This window comes from Sarcophilus harrisii, chromosome 6 (assembly GCF_902635505.1).
Source record: "Sarcophilus harrisii chromosome 6, mSarHar1.11, whole genome shotgun sequence".
Taxonomy (NCBI): Eukaryota; Metazoa; Chordata; class Mammalia; order Dasyuromorphia; family Dasyuridae; genus Sarcophilus; species Sarcophilus harrisii.
In genome coordinates this window covers 232,501,271-232,524,429 of record NC_045431.1, presented here as the reverse complement: position 1 = coordinate 232,524,429, position 23,159 = coordinate 232,501,271, and the positions used below count along the sequence as shown (strand labels likewise).

Sequence of the window (23,159 nt, the reverse complement as noted above, 5' to 3'; positions counted from 1 at the left end):
TACAAAGGATGATTGACTTGGTTTGGAGGATCTGATGGAGTTTGGGGTATAATTTCTTTCTTTTTCTTCATACTTTTCAAAAGATACTGATATGAAAGCTAGAGATATATTCATAACAATCATTTTGTTTTATATTCATAGATGGGGACTGCGAGGCAACATAACACATTGTCCAGCAAAATCCTGCTGTCTTTGGGCACATGATGAAATCAACTTCACTCACTTTTACTTTGTTCTTGAAGATGCAGGAGCTAATCTTCCAATTAACTGCAATATATTTTTCTTTTGGGGTTTTATACTGAGAATGTCAATAGTGAAATGGTTCAATTAGGCAAGTTAACTCATAATGTGACCAAAAAAATATGTTGTAAAACAAGCGATGCTATAATCAAAAGCTACACTAAATTCAGGCACATAAAAGCTGGAAACAACTGCAGAAAACAGAATGGAAAGCTAGAAATGAAGGAATTTGAGTAAGAGTAAGAGAATCAGCTGAGGGAATCATGTCCCAGGGATCTATGCTTGGCCCTGTACTGTTTAATGTTTTTATCACTGACTTAAATGACGGTACAGCTACCATCAGATGCTTGCGTATGATACAAAACCATAACAAAATAGATGATAATCAGGATCCCCAAAGAGATTTACAGCCAGGATCAATCTAATCAGCTGACATTATCAGGGCGAATTTGTAGTCTTACGTGGGGGCCCAAATCAATGGGAGATAGACATGGTTAGACAAGCCCTTATAACAAAGAGCTTGGGAGTTTTGGCAGCCTGCACAATCACCAAAAGTCACTAATGGGATGGAGTTGCCAAGGAAACTAACGTGATCCTGGGCTGCGTGGAAAGACACAACTTGCACGAACATGAAGGTGATAGTCCCTCTGTTCTTTCCTTTCTTCCAAACTCACTTGGAATAGTGTCCAGTTCTGGGAACCAGAGTTAAAGAAAAACACTGACAACTTGGCAGGACAGAGAAGTCTGTTATATAAGGATGGGTTGAAGGAAATGGAAATGTTGCCCTAAAGAAATGAGTCAGAGAGGACACAGCAACTGTTAAGTATTTGAAAAGCCATCACGAGGAGGAGACTAAATTAGGCTGCTTCTATTTAGGCCTGGGGGCAGAACAAAATAGAGAGAGAGAGAGAGAGAGAGAGAGAGAGAGAGAGAATGAATTAGCCAGCGAAGAAACAAATTAAGTTATATTTAGTGTTGGGAAAGCCTCGAAAAAATTTAGTCCAGTCCAAAAAACCAGAATGGGGTGCCTTGAGAAGTGCTTAGCTTCCCCTTAATAAGGTCTTTAAGTAAATATTAGATAACTCCTTGATAACTATATTATGCTAAGGAATCCTTTTGAGGAAAGGCTGAACTAGATGGCCATAAACACCCCCTTCCAACTCCTAAATGTTGTGTAATTTCGTGACTAAATAGTTGTGGGACCCTGGATAAGTTACTTTCTTGGAGATCCTGAATTTCCTTTTCTCTTAATTGAGGTTGAACTAGTGCGCAGTGATTTTCAAACTTTTCAGTCTCAAGATCCTTTTATAAACTTAAAACTGAGGAGTCCCCCTCCCTAAGATTTTATGTGGGTTTTACCTGCTATACTGTATTAACAATTTGAATGTGTTAGTAGTACTGTGAAAAGTTTTTCCTCACAGGTCCATTGAAAGGGTCTCAGCACTGATGCATTGTTGGTGGAACTGTGAACGCATCCAACCATTCTGGAGAGCAATTTGGAACTACCCTCAAAAAGTTATCAAACTGTGCATACCCTTTGAACCCTTTGACACAGAACATTTGGGCTGGGAGGGGCCTTAGAGGCCACCGTGTGGCCATGCAAAGCCAGCTCTTGTGACTTCAAGGAAGGGCTCTGTGCACTCCCATAAGTACTTTGTACATGATAGTTTGGATCCCACATGCGACGTTTTATGTCCAACACAAAATACAACCTTATGATGACTTTGTTCAAAACCTGACAAATCTTAAACTGAATCATTTTACTCTCCTTTGAATTTGGATTTTTGTAGACTACAAAAGGCCGTGGAGGGAGAATGGAACGGACGCTCTTCCTCATGATGAATCGTACCAGAGCCAACAATCCGAAGTCTCCGTTGCTTCCCTGACCATTGTCTCCCGTTAGTGAAGGGGAGCCCGGCCAGAGGCTGTTACTGGCTGGCGGATGCTCCCCCTCGCTTTGGTTCTTCCTTCTCTGGGCATGGAGGAGTTTGCATGAGATTGGCTCAGAAGCCTGCTTCCATTTCCAACCCAGTGTCAGGGCTGGAATCCGCCCTCCTCCGCTACTTTTCCTTTGCTTCCTCTGAGCAGGAACACCAAGAAAGGCACCGGAGTGTGCGGCCAAAGCCAGAGCGGGTGCAGTGTCTACGTCACGACTGAGTGACGTAGTGAGAGAAGTGGTCAAAGGATACGAACAATTTTCAGATAAAGAAATTCAAGCCATTTCTAGGCCTATGAAAAAATGCTCTAAATCACTATTGACCAGAGAAATGAAAATCAAGACAACTCTGAGGTACCACATCACACCTCTGAGATTGTGTGTGCCCTCCTTCTCCTCCCGACCCTGCTGCCCCAAACTGTGAGGAAGGCCCTGGGCTAGGGAGGACGCTCTCCTGAAGCTCTCAGCTCCACACGTCTCCATGCTAGTCTCAAAGGCTGCTGCTGGTTGAGAACCCAGCCCGGTCCAAGTGTCAAGGTGAAAAGAAAGAGTGCATCTGGTGCCTGCCCTCGGAAGGCTTCCGCTCGGAACCGCTGCCTCACCCCCTGCCTGCTCCCCTGGCCCAGCCCGAGCTCTGTTCCCCGGCGAGCATATCCCTCCACAGGCCCAACATCGGAAAGAAATAGCTCGACCTTCAACTCGTACAACACTTCACAGTTTATAAACTATTATAGTCACCATCTCATTTGATCTTCACAGCCGCCTCCACAGCATCTCATTCAATTCTCACAAAACAAATGTTTACTAAGCCAATGAATCACTCGGTGTAAGAGCTGGGCAAGTGGGACTCTACCCATTTCACAGATGACAAAACTAAGGAATGACCACTCAACTCACTTTTAAGGAGGAGGGAGGGCTGCAGCCTTGGTCAGCTCGCCTTCTCTTTCTCCAGCACAGCTCAAGCTCTTTGAGGCTGGGGATTCACTATTCCTTTGTTCAGCGTTTGGCAGCTACTTGGCACATTTTTGTTGTCCAGGTGCATCCGACTCTGTGACCCCAACTTGGGGTCTTCCTGGCAAAGATCTGAGATGGTTGGCCACTTTTTTCTCCAACTCATTTTACAGATGAGGAAACTGAGGTAAATAGGATTGAATGACTTATCCAGGGTCACACAGCTAGCATCTGAGGCCATCTTTGAACTCGGGGCCTTCTGACTCCAAGCCTGATGTCCTACCCATTGTGCCATCTAGCTGCCCACTTGGCGCTCGTACTGATTCATTACTATTGATCCCAATGGGGTATCCCCAAAGAATGTAAATTCTGGAGGGCAATGACTTTCAGAAGACCCCATTTCTATGCCCGCCTCAGACATTCACCGGCTACAAATAAAGACGATGACAAAGGTCAGATCAGGTTCATAGATATAAACTGTCTTGTAAATACAAGTGGGCACACAGCAGGTGCTGCACAAGCGTTTGTTCATTGACGATTAATTTGTGGGTTCCCTTTTCTTTCTTTCTTTCTTTTTTTTTTTTTTAATCTGACCATTTGCCCTTGTCCAGGCCATGCTGGGCTCCCTTTGGCCAGAAGCAATCTCCTCCCTTTTCCCCCTTTGCTGGCAGCATCTTTGGGCCGCCTTGGGTTCGTGTGGATTCTGCCCTGGATGCCGCCAGATGCTTTCAGAGAATTTGGACAGTGTCCTCTCGTGGGGGGTGCCTGGCTCCCCTCAGAGCAGCTCCCCAGCTTCTTCGGTCGGCAATATTTACTCAGCATCTCCTTTGCGTCAAGAAGAAATACGAGTCTGGAAATGGCCACCGAGGAGTTCCCTGGACATGGTGGGATGAGACAGAGCTACCACCGAATGACAAGTACGTTGGAGGTAGGAGAACACTAAGGAAAAAATGACCGTCGAACAAGCAGAATTTTCTCACTGGGGCAGCTGGGTGGTGCAGGGGTCGGGGCCGGCCCTGTCAGGATCTCTGTCCAAATTTGGCCCCAGACCCTTACTGGCTGTGTGACCCTGGGCAAGTCACTCAATCCTGATTTCCTCCAAAAAAATTTACCCATTAGACACCTTAGGTTTTGCTGGGAATTCACGGGGCAAAAGAGTGAAATAAAAACAAATCCCTGCCCTCAGGCTTCTAAGTCTGGTCATCTGTTCCTGAGAAATGACCTGCCTAGAGAGGGTCCAAAACAGGACCTAATCCCTCTCTTTGTCTAGTTTGGTGTTTCTGGTCCTAGTTTATTGTGGAGGAAGAAGGGGGAGGGAAGATGTGGGTCCTTTGGGGACCACCTTGCGGCTGGAGCTCTCAAACACCCTGAGAAGTGGGTCCTGGGATGGTCCTCCCCGCAGCTCAGACAGGGAGCCTGAGGCAGGTCTATCTGAGGAGACGTTCCAGCGTGGGAGGGGCTCCATCTGGGGGTTTCTAACTTAGGAGCTCAGCCTGGGAGGGTGTTCTAGCTTGGGAGATGCCCCATCTCGAGGTTCTAGCTTAGGGGGTCCAGCTTGGGAAAGAGCCATTTCACTCGGCATCAGTTCCTGTCAGTCTCTCCAGGCCTCTCTGTATTCCTCCTGCTGGTCATTTCTTACAGAACAGAAATATTCCATAATATTCATATACCCCAATTTACTCAGCCATTCTCCAACTGATGGGCACCCACTCAGTTTCCAGTTTCTGGCCACTACAAAGCGGGCCGCCACAAACATTCGGGCACATACGGGTCCCTTTCCCTCCTTTATGATCTCGTTGGGATACAAGCCCAGTAGAGACACTGCTGGGTCAAAGGGTGTGCGCAGTTTGATCACTTTTTGGGCACAGTTCCAGACTGTTCTCCAGAATGGCTGGATTCGTTCACAGCTCCACCCACAATGCCTCAGTGTCCCAGTTTTCCCGCGTCCCTCCCAACATTCCGTTATCTTTTCCTGTCACTTTATCCAACCTGAGATTCTATTGTCCCCGCGCACAATTTTGGCGCCCCCCCCTCCCCCCCTTTGGATTTGATGTGCAAGACTTTAGGGAATTGCATTCTCAGCAGCCCTGGTCCAGTGTATATCGGGGGCCAAAGCCTCCGATGACGTCATCCCGCGAAGCCCGCTGGGAGGGCTCTAGCTCGGGGACTCGCGCTGTGAGAGGCTGTGGCCATTCTCGGGGTCACGTTCGGGAGTCGGGGGAAGTAGGGCGACCGAGGCGGACAAGTGACTACCCAGGGAAGCACGGCCGGGATTTGAACCCAGGCCTTCCCATGGGAAGGAATGCGGCCACGGCAGGCCCGGTCGTGGGCGTGGTTTGCGTACTTCCTGCGGCGGCCGGGCCCGGGCGAGCCGTCTGGGACGCAGTGCCCCCCCCCCCTCCCCCAGGCGCCGCCCGCGGGAGCCCGAAGGCTCTGGGCCAGGCCGCGGGGAAAGCTGCGCAGGGCCAGGGCGGCGGCGGTCGGGAGGGGCGCTCGGAGAGCCCCGCCCCGCCTTCACTTCCGCCGCCAACGCCGCCGCTCCCGGGCCATCGAGGCCCAGCAGACCCACTTCCGGGGCAACCGGAAGCGAGCGCCGCCACGCGGCCCCCCCCGGAAATTCGCGGCCCCTCCTGGGGTTCCTCTCCGCCTTTTGACGTGACTCGCCCAGGGTCACCCCGCTGTTCAGTGTCTGAGGCTGGCTCGGGCAGGTTTGCGGGGCTCTTACTGCTGCGCCTCCCGGATTTCTAATAGAATCCTTATCACCCTTACTGCGAGACGCAGCTGGCGGGAGGCTGGGCCGTCCGAAGTCAGCGCGCCCTTTCTTGAACAAGAGGGGGAAGAAGGGACTCCCTGGGCTTGGAGCCCCGGGAGCTTTGCACAGCTGCGGCCCGCAGCGGGCGTTCGTTCCGCGCTCTCTGACGCCCGCCTCTGGGAGGATGCGAGCGGCCCCCAGCAGGGGCCGGGCTGGGGGAGGAGGGCGCAGGGAGCGAGGGAGTGCTCCCATGGGGCTCCCTTCGTGGTGGTGGCGGCCCAGTGCCCGGTGCTTCCTCTGGGTTCATTGTTCGGGTTCCGCCGAAAGCCGGGGCAAGCGGGGGAAGTGACTTGTGCAGGGTCACACGGCGGAGGTCCTTCCGAGTCCAGACCGGGAGCTCCCAACACCCTGGCGCTAACAAATAGTGCTCGTTGATGGACCAGCGAAGCTCTGTGTCCTAACTTTTTTTCTTTAAGAATATTAATTTTTGATTTTTCCTCAATTAAATGCAAAAGCCCCTTTGCCATTTCTTTTTCAGAACTTTTTGACGCACTCACAACCAGTTCCTCCCCCCACCAGGACTCCGCGGGAGAGGAACCGGAAGATAATGGGAAAGGAGGGGGGGGGGGGGGGCGCGAAACGGAAGTGTTGGCTCGGCGCTCCCGGGGGCGGCCATGTTTGTTTCTGGCAAGAGGCCGGAAGTGGCCGTGCGGATGGGCGGAAGTGTCGGGACGGTGGCGCCGGAGTGGGGGTGGGTCTGTGGAGGGGGAGAATGGGAGGGAGGGAGGGAGGGGGCCGGCGGCCCTTCGTCCCTCCCTCCCTCCCTCCGTGCGTCCGCTTCGGAGCCGGATGTTGGCGGAGCTTTGACAGGAGGAGGCGGAGGCAAAGGCAGAAACGGAGGCAGAGGCGGCGGCAGCAGCGGCGGCGGTGAGCGGGCCGGGGCCTCGGGGGGAGGGGAGGGGAGGGGAGGGGAGAGAACGGGGCCCTGCCCCCGCCCCCGGCTCCAGCAGCCGGCGCGGGCCCGCGGCCGCCGCTTCTTGCCCGGAGGGATTGTCGCAGGAAACCGAGGCTGGGCATCGGCGTCCCCGCCGCGCCGGGAGCGCGGACGCAGAGGCCCTTCTTCCCCCTGCGGGCCTCGGTTTCCGCCCCTGGAAAAAGCAGAGAGGGTCCTGCGGGAGGCGCGAGGCCTCAGCTTCCGTCTCTGAAACCCTCCCCCCATCCCTGGGAGCCTGGTCCCTCCCCTCCCGAGCCTCAGTTTCCCCACCTGTAGAGCGGGGCGGGGGGGGCGCGTGCCAGCCTCGGCCCCTCGGTGAGCGGGCCTGCTGCTCTGGGGCCAGCTCCCTCCCCTGTCAGGCAGAGGCGGCTGCGGGCCCCCCTGGGCGCAGAGCAGACAGGCTGCGGGACGGCTCTCTGCCCCGAGGCGGGGGCTGGAAGCACAGAGGGAGTGATCTCATCCCTGCCCTCCCAGGGGTGACCCCCCCGGGGCGGGGACGGGCGCCAGCTCTCTCCCACTGCCCTTGGCAGCTGTAAGGGCCGTTGGGGCCCTTTGCCCGCAGTAGGTGCGCCGATGCCCCTCCCGCCTTGGGCAGGTGTCTGCCCCGCGCCGCACTCGGCAGAGTCTGGGGACCAGAGGAGGCCTCCTTGGATCCCGGGCTTAATAAATGTCTGTTTAATTTATCGTTCAGTGAAGCCAGTTTCCCAGCGCTTGGCTGTGCACGGTGGGAGCCGGGAGTGAAATCCAGGCTCCAAGGGGTCGCCCCGAGGGGGATGATGTGCTCCGGCTCCCTTCTCTTACGCAGGAGAAAAGGAGAAGCCCCCAGTGAGACGGGCCCCAGTGTGGCTTGTCAGAAGCCGGGCCAGGCTTCATCCCTTGGGCCCCTGGCTGCAAAGTGGGCTGGGTGGGGCTGGAGCCTGGGCCAGCTTCCTGGAAGGCTCTTGGAGTGGGCCATAGTTGAGGCAGGTCAGGAGGGGCTAGACCGGTTCTCTGTGGCCGGGGGAACCTGTTACCCTGTGCAGTCCAGGCGCCGGCAGGTTTCCTTCTGGGCCTGTAGCTTCAGCCTTTCTCTTCTTTTCTCCTTCGGAAAATCGGCCCCGCCGGGTTGGGGGTTGTATGGATTGTCCCAATCCCAGTCCCCCCAGAGGGGTTTGCTGTCATAATCTCAGATAGTGGGCCAAAGAGACTTCCCTAGGGCGGGAACTGTCAAGAGGAAGTTTCCCAGGAGGCACCAGTGTGGTTTTAACTCTGAGCAGCCCTTTTGATTTGTAGCAATAAAGAGAGAGGCAGCAATTTCAATTATGGGCAGGGTCAGTCCCTTGGTGAGTAGGGCTGGCACTGCCACCTTGCTTCCCCTGTCTGGGGCAGGCCATTTGCCCCGAGGACTCCTGCAGCTGAGCCATTACATATTCCTTGTTGGGTAAAGGCTCAGACTAACCCCACGTGTCCCCATGGAACTTTGGGGAGCATCACAGAGTCCCATTTCTCTGACTGTTTAATTCCAAATTGTTGGATTGGTGAGTTTTCTCCCAGGAAGGAAGATGCTGAGTCTTTGCGCAGTGGGGCGGGACAGCCCCTTGCAGAGTGGGTTATAGTTCCCTGCGTCACCCTGTGCCAGGAGAGCTGGGGAGCACGTTCTGGGATCGGGGTGAATTTATTGACTGTGGTTTCAGAGCTGCTGCTGGGGTTCGGTCAGAAAGGGCAGATGCACTCAGGAAGTGAGAGCTGGGGAGTTGCAGAAAGAAGGTGAAATTTCAGACGCTGGCTGCCTTCCTTCCTTGCAGACACTTGAGCCCCAAGCTGCTTTCTCCTTTAGAGCAGGAGAGATTTTTGAGAGCTCGTGCTGCTCCTTATTTCATCCAAAGCTCAGAGAGGGGCTGTTCAGGGAGGGCTCAGGTCCGTCAGCAGCTGCCCCTCGGTCACTCTGGGACACGAGGGTGTGAGTCGTGGAATTGCTCTGGCAAAGGGCCTGCGTGGCCCAGAAGGGCAGGAGCAAAGTGACTCCTTCCACGCACTTGTGGTAGGCAGCAAAGTTCCTGCCCGTGGCCCTAGAATCAGAGTGGTCTGGAAATCCAGGGGCCTGCCCCTTGGAGGCCTCGGAGTGAGGATTGATTCCTGACCACTGGGACCTTAGGCCCCTCAGACCAGGGACCCCGGGCCAGTTTCCTCTTCTCTAGAATGAGGACTGGCCTCAAAGGCCCCTTCTAGCTGCCCATCTCTGCTCTGTGTTAGGGGACAATGTAGTCTGGACAGTGGTAACTCCGAGGTCCCTGCCAACCTGGAGAACCCTTCATTCAGTGTGAAGTCAGGCGGGCTAGGGCCCTGCGGTTTCCTGGCCCTCCTGACTTTTTTTGATTCTATAGCAGTGTCTGTCGAAAGTAGGGAGTCACATTGTGGGGTGAAGTCTGCTTCTAGTGACCAGACATCCTGGATTTCCAGGAGGCTCCCAATTACAAACACCTGAGACTTGTCCCCATAAATCCCAGAAGTGTCCTAGAATGTGAAACAGTCGTAGGAGCTTTTATAAGCCAGATGAGGACACTGAGGCTCCCTGGCGGTTCAGTGACCGGTCCAAGCTCACACAGGTCTCAAATGGCAGAGCTCGGATTAGGACGTCCAAAGTCGGATTTCCTCAGAGGTGTCGCATTGTCCTTGCCCTCTTGTAGGAGCTGTCCATCTGGCCTGCACTGGACCTCAAGAGGCAGAAGTTCTGGGGCTGCCCCTTCACTTTTGAGCCACTAGAATTGGGGGCATTTTTTTTTTTTGCCAATAAGAAAACAGATTTAGCCAGGGAGTGACTTGCAGGTTAAACCACTGAGTAGAACTGAGCCAAGAGTCAAGGCCGGGACTTGGGAAACCAAAAGCTCTCTCTGGACCCCGGCTCTGCCTGCCTCAGCCCTCTCCCCACCAGGCAGGCTTGAATCCTGGTCCTGTGATCTCAGGGCCGATGTTCTGGGTGTTATCCTGCAGACTTTCCCTGTAACATTTTAGCAAACAGTAACTGTTCATACAGTTACAAGTCAGTGAGCTTAGTAAAAAATTTATACAAACCACACAAGAAGAAAACATCCCAGCTGCCCAGGAAGATGCACTGGGAGTGACGGGGGTGCGGTGGCCCATCAGGCAGGGCCGCGTCTGCCAGCTCTCTGGTCTGAACCTTCCTGCTGCTGGGAAAGGAAAGCAGCGCTAAATGATGGGCCTGATTTAGGATTTGTAACTTGTAGTCTCCCGTAAAATCAGAAAAGCAGTTCCTACGCCCGTAGTGATTTGGGTTTGCCACGCACTTTCTCCATAGCCACCCTGGGAGGTCAGTGGTTGTGAGACAGCCATCCCTGGGTAGGGAATGGGAGCAGAAGGGAGAATAGATTACTAAGAAGAAAATGTTTTCCTTGTAAGGAACACTGCTCTTGGGGAAGAAAACTGTTCTTGGAGTTAGTGGGAAAGGTCAGGGGTAGCAGCAGCGGTCTTTGGGGGCAAGCAGGAGTGTCTTTGCTTTGAGGGCTCCCAGATCCCCAGGAAACTGAGCTGGAGCTCAGAACAGCTTTTAAACACTGAGTCAGTGGGGTTGCCTTGGTTACAGGGTGGTGGTTGCTAGGTGCAGGGAGGCAATTTGCCATCCCCCTTCCTTGGCTGGGCTGCCAGTGCGTAGCTGTCACATTACCTCATGGCCCAGAGGAGGGCTGGGTTGGGGCCTGCAGGTTCTGAGCCCCCCCACTCCCCACCGCCCCATCACGGCCTTGTTGATGAGTTCCTTATCTTTCCTCCCAATCCTCTGACCATATATGTCTTGTTTGGGCTCCTGGAATGTGTCTGGCCTCTGAGAGATGCGCTCCTGGGACCTCTAGCGGGGAGCAGATTGATCTGGGATTCTGCGGGATGTGGAGGGGCCCCAGAACCCACCTCCTAACCATACACGGCCACACCCGCTTTTCTGTGACGGGAATCTAAGCCCTTGGGAGTCCCCAGGAATCCCAGTTCTAGGCCCAGCTCTTCCCTAGATCTCCAATCCCGAGAATATTTTTCCAGCTTCCTCTCCCAAATCCTACAGCTGTCTCCCACCTCCCCTCCAGCCTGCTCATCTCATGTGTCTGCTCCTGGAGGGACAGTGCCGGCTTGGACGGCCCCATTCCCCACCACAGTTTCAATCGCTGGATCCTATCTGGGCCCTGCACCTTTTCTTCTGAACTGGAGGGGCTGCAACCTGATCCCCTTATCTCTCCTCCACACTCCCTCTTCCTAATGAGAATACTGCCATCCCTCCAGGTCCTTCCCCCCCGCCCTCCCCGCCCCGGCTTTGAGGCATCCATCAGAATCTTGACTCTTGGCTCCTTCCCCCATCATTTCTAAGCAGGAGCCAAGTCTTGAGTGGAAGTAGAGCCCACATCCGTCCCCGTCTCTTCAGCCGTGTGGCTGGCACCTGGTTTGGGTCCTTCCCGCCTCTCATTGAGCCGCTGCTCTGGCTGCCTGATGGGGCTCCTGGGCCAGACCGATGCATCTAGAGCACTACTCTGAGCAGCGGCAGCGGGAAGCGCTTTGTGCTATCCTGCTGTTGGGATGCTGTGACCCCCAGGACCAGCCCTCCTGCTTGGCTCTGAAAGCCCACCGCCCACTTCTCCAACCTCTTACTCCCGGCTTTCCCTCTCCTGAGGGCCTGCCTCTGGGGAAGACGCCCCCTCCTCTGCTCCATCATGGCTCAGACCCCCTCTTCCAGGCAAGCTTCCTGGTGTGTCTGGTCATTAGCCCCTTCCCATCTGCTCCCAGATGATTTCCTTGGCATGCCAGTTATGTCTTTGCCCCTGGAAGGATAAAGGAGAAGGGGTGCCCTGTTGTTTCCTTCTCTTATTGCCAATGCTGAGCACGAGGCCCAAGACACAGCAGGTGCTCATGGGCTGCTTGTTTCTTGGGTGAATAAGCCAGAGGCCAGGATGGGCCTGGAATCTCTGGGGGAGGGGAGTAAGAGTGGGGCCTGACACGAGAGGGCCCCTGTCCCTGGCCCGGCGGGCTTCTGCTGTGGAAGTGTTCCCTTTCTCCCACTGTGTGGAGGACCCCGGCCTGAGGTACACGGGCTGCGAGCCGGCCACACGGCCCTTTGGCTCTCAGAGCCTCACGGAAAGGGAGCCTCCATTAGAGTCAGCCCTTTCGTAGCTGGAGACCACGACCATGAGGCTATGGCCCGGGCAGCTGGGAGGTGGGCAGTGCAGAGCCTGGCACAGCCCTTCCCCCTCCCAGCTGGGGGATTCGGAGGGAGGCGCTGAGCTGTCCTGCGTGCCAGCTGTCGGCTCTGGCACGATCCCCAATCTGGGGGAGGCGAGGAGAGCCTGGGACTTGGGACAACTTGTAGTGCGGATCGGGGTGCCGGGCAAGTCAGCGGGGCCGAGGGTCCCCTGACCAGAGCCCTGACGCTTTGCTGCCTTTTCTAGGCTCTGCAGGGCGAGACCAAGTGGCGGCATGGCCATGGATCCTCTCTCTGATCTGCAGGATGACTTGACCTTTGATAACACCAGCCAGGCCCTGAACCAGCTGAAGTTGACTTCCCTTGATGATAAAAACTGGCCCTCTGATGAGATGCCGGACTTTCCTAAATCCGGTAGGTCCTCACTGACCTGGGGCCACAGGAGGGGGCCACAGGACCCTGGGGCCTTGCTGGGGTGGGAGGGCCCTGGCCACCCACTGGACCCTAACCGGGGTGTGCCTCTGTTTGCTTCTCAGATGACTCCAAGAGCAGCAGCCCGGACCCCGTCACGCACCTGAAGTGGGATGACCCTTATTATGACATAGCCCGACACCAGATTGTGGAAGTGGCAGGTGAGTCCCCCCCCCTCCCCCTGGCATGGGACGACCCCTCAGCGGGGTCCACGAGAAGGCGATGTGAGTCTCCTCTGTGGCTGGCTCAGAGGGTGCAAGAGACCTGGCCCCTCTTCGGCCCTTGCTCACAGGATCTCAAAACTTGGAACTCACTTGGGGCAGGCCCTTTGTTTTACAGAAGAGGAAGGGGAAGTGGCGAGTGGGGGAAGGCAGTGATCGCCCAGGGCCGAGCCTGAATTGGAAGCAGGCCTCCTGCTCCATGAGGGTCCCTCCCACTGTGCCCCCAAGTCTGCGCCATCTTTCCAATGGCCTCGCGAGGTCCGGGTTCCAGGGGGCTCCCCTGGTGTAGCCCTGAGACCAGGTCTGTGGTGTTGAGGAAGAGAGTGCTTGGGCTTGTCCCTGCTGTGGGGAGAGCCTTGCCACATTTTCCTTAACAGATCCTTATCAGGCTCTCTATGAAATGCTGGGGGGGTTATAGAGAGGCCCTTTGCCCTGGTGAGGTCATTGCTCAAACAAGAAAGAGAGCCCCGGAGACACCTGCCACTGAGCGGAGAGCTTGGGGAGCTGCTCGGGAGGGGGCTCCCGGGAGGGAGTGGTGGATGTTGTCTAGCAGGCAGGAGCAGCTGGGAAGGGGCTGGTGCTGAATAAGTCCCTGGGGGAGCAGAACGGGGCCTCATTCACCCTGACACTTGCTGAGCCCCCAAGAGGGAGGTGTACCCCCTCCCCCAGCACCCCCAGGTTAAGGTTCTGTGATTCTGTCTTGGTCCGGCTGGGCTGCATTAGCTCAGTATTTCTCAGCCCTGGCTGGCCTAGTCCCATTAGGAAGCCCCCACGTGCCCCCTGAGTCCAGTGGCCTTGTGAAGTTTCTGAAACCTGCCTGTACCCTCCATCATTGGCTCTCTGCCAGAGGCCTTCTTATCCTGTGGGTGCCACGGCGGTGAGCTGCCAGGCATGGGGGGGATGCAAGGCTCTCGTACCCAGGGAGGCCCCTCCATTCCCTGCCCCCCGCCGAGGGCTCATGGAGGAATCGAGCTGTAATGTTTTCTGTTTCCCCAGGGTATGGTGAGCCTGCAGGGGGCCAGCCAGGTAGGTGGGGGCCCTGGGCTCTGCACGCTGGCCCGTGGGGCTCCCAGCCGCTGCTGGTGTTGATCAGGAGGGGCTCGTGGTGGGGGTGGCGGGGGGCTGGCGGGATTGCAGCCCCTCTCTTGCTGGCTGGCGGTGGCGTTGGGATGAGTGACTTGATCCAAGCAAGAAGGGACTCGGACCAGAAAGCAAAGGGAAACGGGTCTCAGAGAAGAGAGGTCTCTGTCCCTTCTGTCCTCAGCCCAGCAGGACCTGCAGGGTCTGTGCCAGGAAATCCAGAAACTGAGACAGAACAGGGCGGGAACCAAGGCTTCTCTCCAGAGAAAATGGGGGGAGGGGGGTCCTTCTGTGGAAGGTAGGCGTCCCTGGTGTCACAAGGGATTGTGAGGGTTGGAACAAGTCGGGGCCCCTTGGCCCAGAGCACTGATACCTGAGTCTGTCCCTGCATGGGCGGGGAGGACTGGGAAGCCAGCTTCCCTGCAGTGGAGGCAATACAAGGACTTCCTCCTTGTCAGCTGGGCAGGGGTCGGCTTGCAGCAGCAGCTGTTTTGTTGCTGATTAGCAGCAGGGAAGTTGCTGATTGGTATCGGGGGAATGCACCAGAGGCCTTGCCGTGCAGATGTCTCCCGCAGTTTCAGCAAACAGTGGCCTTCTCCAGGGGAATCCTTTCATCTGCTCCTTGCCCCGTGAATCCAGGGGCGCTCCTGGGGGGCTACCTGAGGGCCAGGTGCTGGCTGCCCGCCGGGGATCTTCTGGATTTGTTCTGGCATTGGCTAATCTGCCAGAGTGGCCCAGGAAGGGGTCCCTGTGTGGGGTGGGGAGGAGTCCGGGGCTGCCATTCCCCCGCCCTCTTTCAGTGAAAGATGCAGCAGCTCCCTCTTTGCCAGCCCATTCCATGGTCCCTTTGCATCCACACTTCACATTGGCCCCCTGCCCTGGGTTGGGCAGGGATACTTTAGGGATTTTGTGCTCTGCTCTGTCCATTTTGGGGAGAGATACAAGGTAGCTGCACCAGGGGGCACCTGCTGTTGGATTGGAGCTCTTCTTTCCCCTCAAAAGCATATCTGTGCTCCAGGCCCTTCCTTCTGGGACCTTGTGGTAGAAAGGGAGGTAAAGACAGACTGGCCTCGAGCTAACTGTTTCCCTGCTTATTTCTGTGAAGACAGGATGGTCAGTCTGGAGCCACTGTGTCTCCAGTTCTGCTTTACCTTTCTGCACTGCCCTGTGGGGCAGCCTGGGATGGTCCTCCCAAGGGACCGTTGTCACCTGGTTGTGGCACAGAGGTGGGGAGCAAAAGTGAAGGGCAGCCTGGGGAAAAGTCCTCCAGGCGAGAGCCAGACCCCGTGGGTAGGAGGGAGCCCTGGACATGGGCTTCTGGTTCAGGGAGATGCTGAAAGGGACAGTGGAAGACCCCACATTGAGGCTGTGGCTTTGGAAGAACCAGTTGGTGTGCAGTCTGAAGCATGGGGGTCCCCATTTGTTAGCAGAGGGAACCCCCTTCACCAGGGCAGGTCAGTAAGTGGTGGGCCGCTTAAGAGGCTTAGAGATTGCCTGGAGATATGAGAGCTTCGGTGATTCTGATCAGCAGCAAAGGTCCTCACGCAAGAGCAGAGGTTGGAACATGAAAGAAGGAAACGTGAATCTTCCTACCTTGGAAGCATTTCCCAATGCACGGATGGCTTGGGAAAGGAGGCCCTGCTTGTGTCCTTGTCGGTGGAAGTCTGCAGCATTCCCTCTCTGGGTTTAAAAGAAAGGTTTGCATAGCAAAGGACTGAGAGCTGGACTTTGGAAAATTGGTGACCCCTGCACAAGGGATCCTTTCTGTGATTGAGCTCTAACAAGTTCAACGTGAAATGAAGGATGTTGGATCACTCTGTCATACAATATGGGGAAAAAAAATCTTGTCTTTTCCCCGTGGTTTGAGTCACTCTTTGTCCTAAGTTTGCCCATAGTTGCAAATATAACCTCAGCTTCATTGAATGTGAGACCAAAAATGTATTTTTATGTTTCATTTTTCAAGATAAAACCCCAATCAGACATATTTTTGCCATTTTACCATTTTTCCAGTGGCAATTATGCTCAGATAAGGTCAGTTTCTTATACTGTGTTCCTGGAGGTGACGCCGGGTGTCTTTTGTCCTTGCTCGGGAGGGTTGCCTGTAGCAACTGTTCGCATTTGATTGAAAATCTCTCCCTTTGAAGGCCTGCGCTAAATTTGTCTCTGGTTACTGGGTCCCAATTTTGCTCCTAAGCCCTCGATTCCCTTTTCTCCCACCAGTCTCGGAAAAATGGGAGATGGGGCTGCTTTGGGGGTCCATCCCAAAGCATGAGGTTTCCTGGACTCCTCAGAAGAGCTTGTCCTCTAGGAGTGAGGGCAAAACAGGGGAAGGAGGTAGACACTGAAGCTGTCGGCCATGTTGCTACCTCTTGTCTCTCCAGCGAAGAACATCCCGTGATATCATGTGGCAATCACGATATATCCTGAGGGACTGCACACCAGGTCCTTCCTTTGGGACAATTCTAGCTGTGACTCTTCAGCAAACACAACTTTTACATCAAAATAAACACTGTCCTTCAAAGCAGAATGCCGTCCGCCTTTCTTGGACCAAACACTGATTTTGAGCCCTTGCTGTATGCTGAGCACATCTTCCATTGGGGTTGAATTTTTTCCAGTTTTTTTCTTCCAAAAAATCCCTGTGACTCAGATGTGGGCCATGAACTGGAGCAGCGGCAACTTCCCTGGAGTTAGAAGAGGGGCTTCCATTGCTTATCAGCTCTTGGCCTTAAGGGGATTGCATAATCACCTCCTTAGGCCTGGTTGCCTCATCTGTAAGATGAAGATGATGGCCTGGATGGCCGCTGGGGTCTTTTAGATAGATGGTCCATGCTTATACCGGAGACCCACGTTTATTTCCTCGTAAAGCTAAGAAACCGGTTCTCGGGGCCTGCCCAGAGAGGAGTCCAGACATGTTTCTGAGCAGCAATAACATTTTAGGGATTTCTGTAGCCTCCCTTACAGGCGGGAGTTGGGATGTTGGGCCTGTTAGGCAGCCTGGGTTGGGGAGAATGGGTCTCACCTAACCGGGAGGTGTGATGGCCACTCATGGCTCTAACCCCAACTTGTCGGCCCAGGAACTTGGCCCTGCTTTCTTTCTGCCTGGTTTGGTTCCCCCTTCCTTGGGTGGCCCACCACCTGTGGGGCTGCAGCCTTTGTCTTCCTGTGGGCCCTTCTCAGCAGGGAAGTCCTGGACATGTGGTTCTCTTTTCTGAGACTTGGTTTCCCCTTTTGTAACTGGGGCGATGACTTTCGCACCACCTACTTTAAAGAGTTGGTAGGGAAGATGCTTTGTAATCGAGGTGTCCTGTAAACGTGTGCTGTGATCCTTGAATGTTGGTGACTGTTTTGTACAATCCCAGGACTTTGTGGCTGTGCTTTGTAGACCCCGGTGGCCGCCTTCTTCATGCCTCATTTTCAGGGTCCAGGGAGACTGATCGATGGGCTGGGGCCGGGACCACGGGATGGTTCTGTAGTCCTGACGCTCTCTCTCCATCCCTAGGAGACGACAAATATGGGCGGAAGATCATTGTATTCAGTGCCTGTAGGATGCCTCCAAGCCACCAGCTGGACCATGTCAAGCTCCTGGAGTGAGTTGGGCAGGGGAGGTGGGAGTTTCCCCAGGAGCCAATGAGAAGGACCCTCCCATGGGTCCTGGAGGGAAGAGGGGACAAGGCAAAGGCCAGAGGTGTCACACCTCGTTCTAAGGGCTCCACAAATGTCTCCTTGTATCCTCACCACAACCTGGGGAGGCGGGTTATCAGCCTTTTACAGCGGAAGAAACTGAGGCAAATTGAGGGGAAGTGGTTTGCCTGGAGTCAGACTAGTAAGAGTCTGAGGTTGGATTTGAACTCCGGGCTCCTGGCTCTACCTGGCTTCATTGGGTGACTCCCTGACTCAGCTGAGGGAGGAGCGCTCCGGCTCCAAGCCTCCGGGGACCTGGAAGTCAGAGTCTTGTTTCCAGCGGAAGCTGGAGCTCTCTGGCCTAGGCCCGGGAGCACGTGGCCTCCCTGGGGTCCTGGGGAGACTCGGGACTGCTTCTTTCCTGCCCGGCCCAGCCTGGCCCTGCTGCCCACCTTTGTGCAGAGCGGACCCAGCCCTCTGGGTTCTTACTGCTCTTGGGCCTCCTCCCTGCCCAGGACTGCGTCAGCTGAGGGCCGAGAGGCCGCCCGGTCGGGCATTTAAGAGCGGGCGTGCCTTGTGCTGGCCTGCTGCCCGTGGCCGTGCTTGCGTTCCTGGGGCCCCAGTGGCCCTCCCTCCCCCGGCTCTGGGGGGCGCAGCCTTACTCTGGCTGCCCCGCGGGGCTAGGGCTGCGCTTCTGGGCCTGGTCCAGGCCCCCTTCCTGGGGCGGCCTCCTCCGGGATTCAGCTCCTGGCTGGCAGACACAGAGGCGCCCAGGCCTGCAAACCGGGCCTCCCGGCTCCCTTTTATGTTTCCTTGGCGACCTTTCCCCTCCAGCCCCAGCCCCGCCTTCTTAATGGGCCTTCCAGGCCCTGACACAGCCGGCAGTCCCAGTGGTGCTGGGCCCCTGATGGGGCGGGTGGCAACCCGGAAATCACAGGGGCCGTGAGGGGGCGCCTCCACGGCCCGGCCCTGCTGGGCCTGCTGACCCCGGGCCTCACGGCTCCGGGAGGGGGTCTGACCCTCCTTTGCTAGCGGACGGAACGGAGGCAGACACAGGAAGGGACTGCCGGGCTCCCGGGCTGAATCGGAGTCAGGCGCCTGCACCGCAGCGCCCTCTGGGAGCCACTGGGTGCAGTGCAGCATCCTGGCCTTGAAATCAGGAGCCGAGTTCAAATCCCTCAAATCCCATGGAGCCGCTGAGCCCTGTGGCCTGGGACAGCCCGGGCACCTTCCCCGCGAGCCCTGCAGGGCCGGGGCTGAGCCACAGGGGGCGCTCTCTCGGCAGGTACCTCAAGCACACCCTGGACCAGTATGTGGAGAGCGACTACACCCTGCTCTACCTGCACCACGGCCTGACCAGCGAGAACAAGCCCTCCCTCAGCTGGCTCCGCGACGCCTACCGCGAGTTCGACCGCAAGTGAGTCAGTGGCCCCCCGGACCCACCCCCCCCCCCCCCAGGACGGCTCTGGCCCCCTGACCTCCCCCCCTCCCCCATTCTCCTCCTGCCCAGGCTCCGCCCCCAGCTGTCCCTTGCTCTTCCAAGCCAGCTCCCCAGCAGCCTCAGTGGGTTTCTTGGGGTGTCGCCCTTCTTTCCAGCCCCGCTTGCCGAGGCAGGCCCCGGGTGGGTGGGCAGGGGCCGCGCCGGGGCCTCTGAATTGCTCCTCTGCCCTGCCCTCCTTGCTCAGGTACAAGAAGAACATTAAAGCCTTGTACATCGTGCACCCCACCATGTTCATCAAGACGCTTCTGATCCTCTTTAAGCCGCTCATTAGGTGAGGGGGGCGTCCCTGGGCCTGGGGGGAGCTGCTCGGGCAGAGCTCAGGCCCAGCTTGGGCCTTCCTGTCCCCCCAAACCCCCCCAGTCACCCAGTCTTCTCTGCCCTGGCAGCTTCAAGTTTGGGAGGAAGATTTTCTACGTGAACTACCTGAGCGAGCTGAGTGAGCACGTGAAGCTGGAGCAGCTGGGCATCCCTCGCCAAGTGCTCAAGTGAGATGTCGGGGGAGGGGGCGCGGCAGGGGGAGGGGACGGAGGGCACGGCCCGTTCTGGCTCTGACCCTCACCCCTTTCCCAGGTATGACGACTTCCTCAAATCCACCCAGAAATCCCCCGCCACAGCCCCCAAGCCCATGCCGCCTCGGCCCCCTCTCCCCAACCAGCAGTTTGGGGTCTCCCTGCAGCAGTGAGTATCCGGGCGGGGCCCTGGGAGCCGGAGGGCAGTGGTGGGAGGAGGGCCCTGGCTCAGCTCACCCCCGGCCCCTCTCCCCCAGCCTCCAGGAGAAGAGCAATGAGCCTGAGCACCTGCCTCTGGTCCTCAGAGAGACCATCGCCTACCTGCAAGTCCACGGTGAGTGGGGGCCTTCCCTTCCCCGGGACCTGGCCTTGGGGGCAGCTCTCCTTAGCCGGAGCTTCTCTCTCTGGGACCTGGGGAGAGCCCCGCTTGCATACTCTACCTGGCGAGGGAGCCCTTTGTAAGCCTGGGGCGCAGGCGGGAGCCCCTTGGGGCCTGAGCACTCCCCCGCCGGCCCGAGCCCCGCTTCTCCCTCACTCCCCCCTCTCGCCGCCCAGCTCTCACCACGGAGGGGATTTTCCGGAGGTCGGCCAACACGCAGGTGGTGCGGGAGGTGCAGCAGAAGTACAACATGGGTGAGTGGGCCCCATGGAGGGAGGGGCTGGGGGCACCGGACATCTGATCGGGAGGCAGCGTGTGGGGGTGTGTGGCCCAGAGCTCCCCCGCTGAGCCGGTGCTGGGGCTGGGCCGGGCCGTGGGTCCCCCACAGTGTGACTGTCACCAGCCACGGGTCCCACGGGCCAGCCTCCTGTGAGGGACCTGAGAGTGGCTGCGCACCCGGGGACAGCGGGACCGGAGCCATCAGCACAATCAGGGGAGTGTGGGGGGTGCAGGCCTGGGGCACCTGAGGTCAGGGATCGGGGCCAAGCTCATGCCTTCTCTGTTGCCCCAGGGCTGCCGGTGAGCTTTGAGCAGTACGATGACGTGCACCTTCCTGCTGTCATCCTGAAGACCTTCCTCCGGGAGCTGCCCGAGCCTTTGCTGACATTTGACCTCTACCCCCACGTGGTGAACTTCCTCAGTGAGTGGTCCCGCCCCCTCAGCCCCCCTCCTCCATCTTCCCCCCCCAGTCAGCCTCTCCCCCCCCCTCGCCCCCTCCTCCCACAGGGTGGCTGGGCCTTGAGCTGTCCCGGCCTGGCCCTGCCTTGCAGATATTGATGAGGGCCAGAGAGTGGCGGTGACCCTCCAAGTGCTGCGGACGCTGCCGGAGGAGAACATGCAGGTGCTGCGCTTCCTGACGGCCTTCCTGGTCCAGGTCAGCCCAGGGTCTGGGGAGTGTGCTGGGGGGAGGTGGGGGGAGCAGGTCATAGCTGCTGCTTACCCCCAAGGGGCAGGGCTGGAGGCCCGGTGAGTGGCCCCCTGACCCAGCCTTGCTTCTGCTGCTTCCCCAGATCTCCTCCCATAGCGACCAAAACAAGATGACCAACACTAACCTGGCCGTGGTCTTCGGGCCCAACTTGCTGTGGGCCAAGGACGCCGCCATCACTCTGAAAGCCATCAATCCCATCAACACCTTCACCAAGTTCCTGTTGGACCACCAAGCCGAGCTGTTCCCCGCCTCCGAGGGGCCCTGAGCCCTCCCGCCCCTCCTCTCCAGCAGCCGCCGGCCACCCCCCCGGCTCCCCCCAGTTCCCCATGCGGGGATCGTCCTCGGGGGCCTGAGGAGACCCCTTCTCGGAGATGGGCAGAGTCCAGCCGGGGAGACCCTTGTCTTGTGTGCCCACAGCCTCGCCCGGCTTCCTGCCCCGAGGCTCCGGGGGCTCTGTCTCAAACATTCCTTCTCTCAGCAGCCTTAGACTCTCCACTGCCTCTGGTGCCCCGGATGCCCGAGGCCTTCCAGAGGGGCAAAGGGCCTCCCTGACCAGCCCACTCCCCCTGCAGCTCCTCCCACCTGGTACCCCAAGATGGCTGCCCACGGGGCTGGGGCTCTGGGCTGCTGGTTTCCTCCATGACTTGTGCTTCGTGTGACCTGGACAGGGTCTCTCTTCCCAGGAAACATTCTGGCCCAGGACCAAGGCCATGGCTCACTCGGGGTGGCCCCAGGGCCCAGAGGCCATGAAACTGGCCCAGCCTCCTTCCCACCTCCCAGATTCCTCTTGTCCCCCCGGGGGGTCAGAGGACCTGGGATGTGGTGTGGTGGTGGAGGAGCGAGGCCCTTCCTGGTCCTGGGCAAGCGAAAGCCGTGCCCGCGTCCCCTCCACCCGAGCTCTTGGGGACCAGTCTGTCCACATTCCGTAGGTGCCTCCATTCCTTCCCAGCCTTAGCCAAGATTCCTTGTGCCCTCTGTGGTGGCAAAGCCGGGGGGCAGGCCCCTGGGTCTCTTATTTTTGCCAAGTTAGCCCTGAGGGCGGGGTGCCAGGGCTGGGGCCCACCCTTCTGAACTCTTTATGGAAGGTTGTTTGAAGGCGCCTCTTGTAGCAGCTGCTGGAGGGCAGAGGTCAATCCCTGCAGGCCACGGGGCTCCTCTCTGTCCGTCCAGAGGCCATGACTGCCCCCCAGACCCTGGCACCCTGGCCCGTCCTCAAGAACCTTCCATCATGCCATTCACACAAGGAACCTAAGCTCACTCCCGTGTCCGGAGCTAATGGCCCCTTTTTCTATTTGCCCTCCCCCGGGGGGGGCTCCTGGTCATTGCAGCCCTCCCCAGTCCCTGGGCAGGAGGAGGTGTCTGCCTGGAGCTCAGCATCCTTGCAGCCTTTGCTGACTTCTGGCCAGCCCTTCCTGTCCTCCTGCTGGGGGGCCTGAGGCTGCACCCCAACCTTACCGTGGTGACAGGTCCAATGTGACATCCTGGAAGCTGTCCCCTGCCCCTAACTGCCATTCCACTTTCTGTGCTATTTGTGTATCACGTATTGCCTCTGGCCCCGGCCCCTTTAATTCCCTTCCTCTTGGGGGCTGGCATCTTGGATCTGTCTGGTCTCTAAGGAGCAGCAGAGGCCAGGGCCCCGGGTCCTGGGGGGGGAACTCCAGGGACTCTAGCGGGCCGCCTAGCCTTTCTCAGACCCACTGGCCTGCTCCTGGGGGGGCTCGTCTGTGAAATGACTTCACCTTCACACTTCCTGACTTACTCAGCACCAATCGTGTATTTCACCATTTGCACTTTTTGTATTTCAATAAAGATGGAGATTGAAGAGGGGCCCAGCTGACTGAGGTGCAGGGAAAGGGAGGGCTGGGTGAGAGTCATCCCCTGTCCCCACCTCGCCGTGGCGTGGCCCCCTTGCGGGCAGGATCCCACCCCATGGTGGGTCCCCAGATGGCCCCAATTCATTATCCTGAGCCTGGTGGGGTGGGAGCCAAGGCAGGGCCCAGAAGCTTCATCCATCTGGACAGGTCTGTCTGCACCTGGGGGGTCCCCAGGGAACCAGATTTTTGTTCCGGCTTGGGACCACCACCGGCTGAGCTTTGCAGGCGGCATTTTATATATTCCATAGGTGGTCAGGCTGGGCTCTGGCCTTTGTTTGGGTATGAACTGGAACCAGGCACTTAAGGGACTCGGCTTCCCTGCTGGTCACAAGTCCGTCCTCGCCATGTGCCTTGACGGACACAAGCGACAGGAGCTGCTCCGGGCAGCCCACATGGGCCTCTGGCCTGGGAAGGCCAGGCTGGGCACCTGCACCTGGGGCAGAAGTCACTCAGCCCTCCCCCTGGGGTT

General features: G+C 57.4%; 1 protein-coding gene across 1 annotated transcript; it reads left to right on the top strand.

Moving 5' to 3' along the window:
* Positions 1-6,700: 6,700 nt before the first annotated feature.
* ARHGAP1 (Rho GTPase activating protein 1) lies at positions 6,701-22,638 on the top strand. The gene is made up of 13 exons (XM_031943030.1): positions 6,701-6,806; positions 12,294-12,460; positions 12,583-12,678; positions 17,318-17,405; positions 18,725-18,856; positions 19,125-19,211; positions 19,327-19,425; positions 19,511-19,618; positions 19,707-19,783; positions 20,005-20,082; positions 20,400-20,528; positions 20,659-20,762; positions 20,899-22,638. The coding sequence occupies exons 2-13, from the start codon at positions 12,322-12,324 to the stop codon at positions 21,079-21,081; spliced, it is 1,320 nt and encodes a 439-aa protein (XP_031798890.1). The 5' UTR covers positions 6,701-6,806; positions 12,294-12,321; the 3' UTR covers positions 21,082-22,638.
* Positions 22,639-23,159: the final 521 nt, after the last annotated feature.